This window comes from Vigna radiata, chromosome 1, assembly GCF_000741045.1.
Source record: "Vigna radiata var. radiata cultivar VC1973A chromosome 1, Vradiata_ver6, whole genome shotgun sequence".
NCBI classification, from domain to species: Eukaryota; Viridiplantae; Streptophyta; class Magnoliopsida; order Fabales; family Fabaceae; genus Vigna; species Vigna radiata.
Window position 1 is genome coordinate 30,214,927 of NC_028351.1, and position 7,380 is coordinate 30,222,306.

General features: G+C 34.8%; 1 protein-coding gene across 6 annotated transcripts in view; it reads right to left on the minus strand.

The window, feature by feature from the left end:
• LOC106766467 overlaps positions 1–6,471 on the minus strand; it is a 70,517-nt gene extending 64,046 nt beyond the window's left edge. For 5 of the 6 annotated variants that reach the window (XR_002667185.1, XR_001376108.2, XR_002667190.1 and 2 more), the window contains exon 1: positions 6,066–6,471. Coding sequence is in view for 2 of the 6 variants with exons in the window: in XM_022778603.1 (XP_022634324.1) it covers positions 6,066–6,140 (75 nt within the window). In the remaining 4 variants the exon portion in view is untranslated. Of the gene's footprint in view, positions 1–5,698; positions 5,856–6,065 lie in introns of those variants that run through there. The other variant, XR_002667179.1, reaches the window with a different exon arrangement.
• Positions 6,472–7,380: the final 909 nt, after the last annotated feature.

Below are 7,380 nucleotides of genomic sequence, written 5' to 3' on the forward strand. Positions count from 1 at the left end.
TCATGAATTGTTTGTACGAAACTGAGACCTTCGGAAGGCAAGTTTGCATAAACTATATCAGTGTATTCAGCCCAAAGATTCATGAATTGAGAGTAAAAATCAGAGATGGAGAGACTATCCTGTTTAAAATTAGCGATGTTGTGCTCAAGTTGGAATCGACGAGCTGCATTATTTTGACTATAAATTTTTTGCAGATAAGACCACATTGTGCTTGCAGTCTTGTAAGGACGAAGATTCAGGACAATGTTCGAATCCATGGAACTTAGGATCCAGGTCATGACTTGAGCCTCTTTGACGACCCACTTAGCATGAGCGACCTTATCTTTGTCTTTGTCAGGAGCGGGAGTGTTGCCATCAACATGACCCCACAAATCTTTTCCGGTGACAAAAATCTAGAATTGGAATGCCCAAGCTGAGTAGTTTTTTTCGTTAAGGCGAACGAACAAGACATCATATTTTTCGGAAGCCATGAAGCTAGGAAAAACAGAGATAAGAAGAATCGAAAATCGAAAGTTCGAAAGTCAGAGTCGAGAGTCGAGAACGAGACTGAAAAAAACGCAAACTAGGTTTGGGAATTGTAACCTAGACTGATACCATGTTAAATTTAGAGAAGATTGAGGCAGAAAACTATGTTCCCTCTTGCTGGAGAACTTTCATATATATACAAATAATTACAATCTGTTAAGCTGATTTTCAGCCCACTAAATAAGTTAAAATATCATATACATTTATTACATTTAATTATCCTAATTATGAGAATAACCGTTACAAATAAATGTATAATTGCATATCTTTTCCATTCATTCTATTGACATCTCTCTCCATTCCCTTTCTTTGAAAAAACTCTCTTTTAATGAAACCTTTTCAGTATACATTGTCACTTCGTAAATGGTAACATATTTTCAATATTAATTAAGAAAAAGGCAATGAACACTTCGTAAATGGTAACATATTTATGTTTTCAATGTGAATACTTAAAATTCCTAAAAAGCCTCTTGTGTGAAAACCAAAGAGAGATACTCAAGCATTTTACCACAAAATTTTAGATACTTATCTTTATTTTCCGGTACCATGTATGCTGTTGGAACTGAGGAATGTATTACCTTGAAGCTTATGGTACTCAAAGAAGAAAGCAAAGTTATCTTTGCCGAGGCAGGCAAGGACTTTGTGGATGTTCTTTTTAGTTTCTTAACATTGCCATTAGGAACCATTGCAAGATTTGTGCGCAAGGAGTCTAAGTTGCAGCCATCTGAAGTTGCATCTTTCAGCTCGCTCTATCAAAGTGTAGAGAATCTTGACAAAGAGTGTTTTCCCACAGATACGTGTAAAGAGATGCTACTGTGTCCCAGAAACTCAATGGAAGCTTATTGTAAGAGTTTGAAGATAAACATTGACGACACAGAGCCCACGGTGGATTTCGTACGTAACAACTTGGTCCGTTGTAGAAACCAACCCGCAAGCACCTTCAGAAATAAAAGATGCATATGTGGAAGTATGCTAGCAGAACCTATTTCTACTGAAGCATCTGAATTTTTTGATGGTTTTGTTAAGAGTAATTCTTGTTTTATGATCACGGACGATTTGAAAGTTTTCCCAATCTCATTGGATAAAATTGTTAATATGGTAAAGGATGGTGGAATAAAAAATATGTCTTCAATAAGCGAAATGACGGTGAATATGACTAAGAATCAGGTTTGTGTAAAGACAGATCGTTGCATTAGCATTTCATATTAGTTTGTTATTTAAGGTTGCTTTGATTATTTATTACTTTTTCCTTTTCAGGTAGTGGATATGTTGAAATGTTGTTTGTGCTCGAGGACAGTTTTGACAGATTTGTTCTTTGGAAAACTTAATTGTGAGAGATTACTTAAAAGTACAGGAATCGCTCCTTCTGATCTTAAATCAAATAATTGTAATGGAATCATAGTGAAAATATTATTTAGAAAATCTAATGGGATTATACTCTTCACTGAAGGAAAAGCAGATTTTGCAGACTTTCTTTTTAGCTTTCTGACTATTCCTTTGGGAGGAGCGTTGTGTTTGATGGGAGGGTGTTCTTATGTTGACAGTGTTGATGGTTTGTATAAGAGTGTTGTTGATCTTGACGAAGATTATTGTACCACAAAGGAGCTAAAGAATAAGTTTATTGATCCTGTTCTTGCCCCACAGTTCAAGTTGCACAATTTGCTATATTTAAAGAATGGTGATGTTCCTAATTATTATAGTTACTCTATGTGTGACAGATACGAATTCTATTGTACAACGGCTAAACGTATGTTAGTCAACAGCCCCTCTTCTGAACGTCCTGCGGCTTCCAAAGGTAAGGTAGTCAACGACCCCTTCCTTGAAAGTTTTGTGGCTTTGGAGTTTCTCGATCCCTTGTCTGATACATGTAATGTAACGATGGTAAAGCATATGTTATAGGACCGACAACTTATATGGTAACGGATGATTTGGTCGTGACTCGGTCATCCTCCCTTTCTGTTGTGTCTTTGCTGAGCACTATGAACATTCTCAATCATGACTTACAAGACAAAGTAGTTAGCATTGGCAAATAGGAGGTAAGTTTTGTAAAATAAGAGGTTTATGCTTTTTAATAATTATATTATTATGTGCATTGTAATGTTTTAATTTTATGGTTAAAAAACATTTTTCTTTTATGAAGTTTAGTATAATCAATTCTTAACTTAGTTTCTACCTAAATGTTAGTGTCATATGTAGTACTCACTTTTATTTTTTATTTTTATTTTATTTTTACATATAATATATCTTAGTTTAACATATCTTTTTTAAATTGATCTACCTTATATGCTTATTATCTTTTTTAAATTTGTCTACCTTATTGATCTACCATATTTTTAAGTTTATGTTGATGTTGCAGGCTGTGCGCATACTACAGGCGTCATTGAGCTCTAGATCAGCCCTAACATTAGGACTCAGCCACTTAACCAAAGGGAAGGAGGACAACTGAGTTATCAACACTATTCTCCACAGCTTACTTAACTTTTTGGGAGAATTAGCTTTATCTGGAATGAGCTATATTTAACAGTAGTCCTTCTGTTTCATGTTTTTATTTTATTTTCTGCAACTCTATTTCTGCATTTAAAAATGTTCTGTTGTCGTACTATTTGTTTTGAAGTTTGGCAGTAATTTAGGTGCTTTAAAATTTGATATTTCTATTTTAGTTGGATGATCTTGATCATGTACCTGAGGATGTCGAAAATAGTTCATTTAGTTAGAATGTTGTCGATATTTTTGGTATGTATTTTGTAACCCAAAAATATAAGTATATCATGTGGAATGCAACATATTATAATATTAGAAAGCAGTTAAGAGTAGTGGCAGATGAAGTATATACAAAATATAGTCATCCAAAATATATGAGAAAGATAAAAGTTCTACATGTAGTTATAGAGTCTTTCAAAAAGAAGAGAATGAAAGCAGACTAAGTTATATACAATAGGTAATAACTAAGCTACACTACTCTGCAACATCAGTAGTGTATGAGATATCTGGGCCATCTAGTATTTGCTCCAAAGGGACCTCTGAAACCTCTGCTCACATCCAATTAGGATGATCATTGCAAAAGAAAACAAACACATACAAAACAGACAGCAAACAAAGCAAGGGTAAGCTAGATTTCAAAAGGAAACAAGTTAACTAAGAGATTATCAAACTAAAAGAGGCATTCAAGAATTACAAGCATGGAAGAACAATTTAATTAAGTTATGAGTTGTGGTTTTATTAAGTGGTGTTAGACTTAGACTCGTCCGGACCCGGAATGAACATCGAGCTATGGCGGGTTATGCACTTGTGNAGGAAGTGTGATGTAAACTTCCTCCTTAAGGTCACCATGGAGGAATGCATTTTTGACATCCATTTGATGTAATGGCAAAGATTTGGATGCAGCAAGAGCAAGGATAGTTCGCACAGTGGTCATCTTTGCAACTGGAGCAAAATTCTCGTCATAGTCAAGGCCATACTCTTGCTTATTTCCAAGCACAACTAGTCGCGCCTTGTACCGGTCTATGGAGCCATTCGAACGCAGCTTTATGGAGAACACAAACTTGCTACCTAAAGGTTTAACAGATGGAGGACATGGCACTATATCCCATGTCTGATTTTCTTCCAAGGCGAGAAGTTCACTTTCAATAGCTTTTTTCCAACATTCATTCTGAATTGCCTGTTTATAAGAAGAAGGAATAGGAATAGATGATAATGTTGCTGTCATGGAACATATATACCTTTCTGGTGGTTTACCAATGCGTGAACTGCGTCGTAAAGGAACTGGTTGTGGTTCTGGAGCTTGTACTGGATCAGCATCCAAGGAAGTATCTTGAAGGGGCCCATGGGATTGACCTGCAGAAGAATTAGAAAACAATGGCAAAACAGAAATTGGGGAAAAGAACGAGTCATGATGGTTTGCAAAATAATATACACTTTCTAGAAAAATGACATTTCTAGATACCCGAATTCGATGAAGATTAGGATCATAACATAGAAAGCCCTTTTGATGAGGAGAATAGCCAAGAAAAGCACATTCAATAGATTGTGCAGTGAGCTTGGTGCGTTCATGTGGAGGAAGATGGACATAACATGCACAACCGAAGATACGAAGAGTGGAGTAATCGGGTGGGTGACCAAATAATCGAGTGAAAGGAGATTCATTACTTATGGAAGGAGATGACAATCTGTTTATAAGATGAACANCAGTGGAAAGGGCTTCACACCAAAATCGTGATGGCACATGTGACTCCAGTAAAAGAGTGCGAACAACATCTAGCAAATGGCGATTTTTCCGTTCAGCCACCCCGTTTTGTTGAGGGGTTGATGGACATGATCTATGAGATAAATACCATTAGATTGTAAGAATTCTTGAAATAAGTGTGATGTGTATTCCCCCCATTATCAGAGTGAAGAATCTTGATTTTGGAGGAGAATTGGGCCTGGACAAAAGCATTAAAGAATTTGAAAGTGGAAAAGACTTCATCTTTTGAGCGCGAAAAATAGACCCAAGTGAAACGACTATAATCATCAATAAAAAGTTACAAAATATTTGTAATTAGCATGAGATGTGACTGGTGCCACTCCCCAAACATCACTATGGATGATATCAAATGATTGTGTTTCATTCGATTGATGTGTTGGAAAAGGTAGAATTTTACTTTTGCCAAGCTTACAAGGAATGCAATCAAAATGAATATTATTAAGAGATGGAATGTGTCTATTTCCAAGAAAACCAGATTTGAACATGTCATGGAGAACATTTGAGTTGGGATGCCCAAGGCGCTTATGCCACACTTCACTACAAGAAAAAACATCATTATCTACCGCCCAAATCCGTATATAAGGCCCAAAATCCGTATATAATTTTTTATTATATACGGATTATATACGGACAAAAATCCGTATATAATACTGTCGTAGCTAGTATTACATACGGATAATCCGTATATAAATTACATACGGATAATCCGTATATAAATTACATACGGATAATCCGTATATAAATTACATACGGATAATCCGTATGTAATATCCGTATCTAAATTACATACGGATAATCCGTATGTAACTTTATAACTATAAAAAAAATAAATAATCTCATATTTGCATTCAATAACTAGAAATTTTATATATTTAATAAGAGATAAACAGAAATTTCAAATTAAAAATTTGGTATATGGACACTTGTATATTTTAATAAAAGAAATTATATCAGTTATAAAGATAAAACAACTAAAAGATGGAGGTAAAGAAATTATATCAGAATTATAAGATACAATAACCATAAGCTATAATAGGAGTGACCAAAGAACATCTTTACAGTGGCATGGGCCTTACAGTAACCACACCTGTAAAACATTATAAATTTATCAAGAAACATATTGAAAATAAAAATTTAAAATGAAAAAAAAAACTACAGATATAATGAAGTTTTGCAAATCATCTAGGTATCGCACGACTGCCAATGATCAAGGGAAAGACATCACACGACATATATGTAGTGATATAAAGGTAACCAACATCATGGGTTTCTGAAAATGATGGTTCAAAAGGCCTACCTGATTTACATAGTTGAAAACTGTGTCCTTTGTCTTCTGTTGTTTTAGTTGATTCTGAATCCAAATCACAAGCATCTGACAGGGAGCACACAGAGCAGTGTCTTTAGCTGACAACTCTCTCTATTCCTTTTCAGTCACCATCTCAATTCCATTACTGCACAGTATCAGGATTCGAAGAAAATTTAGGAGTCTGTTTCAACCAAAATCTGATATAATTGTAAGAATAGAACTTAAACTCCCTCAGTTGAAAAAAGAAGAAATACATAAACCAGTAATTGTAACCAATGAACAAATTTTGGTGCCTGTTTTAGCCTAAATCTGATGGCATTAAAGGAGTATGAATAGAACCTAAATTCTCCCAGTGGCAAAAGAAGAAATTTATAAACCAGTAGTTGTAATCAAGGGTATCAAGCNTACATAATTAACTCATACAATACTAAAAAGAATCATACAATGCTAGAAATAAGTCATACATTACATGTTTTCACAGAAACATCATTTATTAATACCAATTTCTTTATCAACTATAATTACCTATACTTAAGTAATTCAAATAGCTTGGAAACCCTNACCAATGGCTCCGGAAGGGTCAAAAATCCCCAGAACGACCTAAAGAACGTCCAAAACGGACGTCCGGAACCCCACAAACTATCAAAAACAACCATGACAGCAGAAAATGGCGCCTAAGCGCCCTTTAGGGGTGCCCAAGCGTGAATTATGCACATTTTTCTGCATAATTGAGCAACTCTACCCTGTAAGTTTCGTTTTAGGCCTTTTTGGTGAACTTTGGACACTCCTAACTCGAAATACAAGTTGAATCTAACTTGTTTGAAGTCTCACACACCATCCTAACTCAAAACTCTAAGAGATATGCAAGGAAATTAGATCTAAAATACTCATTTGATCTACCTAGAGGCTCAATTCGAAATTTACCATTTATAAGTTGTTTTAGATCAATTGTACACCTCCTATAAGTCACAATTAACTATCCTAAGCTGTCCTAAGTACCTATTTCAGACCTGGACCTCTACTTTTAAAACTCACTACCTAAGTTCCTTATTTTTAACTCAAACGCTAAAATTAACTTAGCCATTTTACTTACAAGCTACAGAAATAGAATTCTCACACCTCTACAATGAAATCCACATCATCCACAGAGTCATACAATTCATAATTGATAACAAATTAGTTCATACCAAACACATACAATAAAACATCAATTTCAAGACATACGCTCTTACATTCAGTTCAAAAATAACGAAACTTTTCACCCAATTTATACATGCATTCAGATTTTAACAATTTTACCTAAATA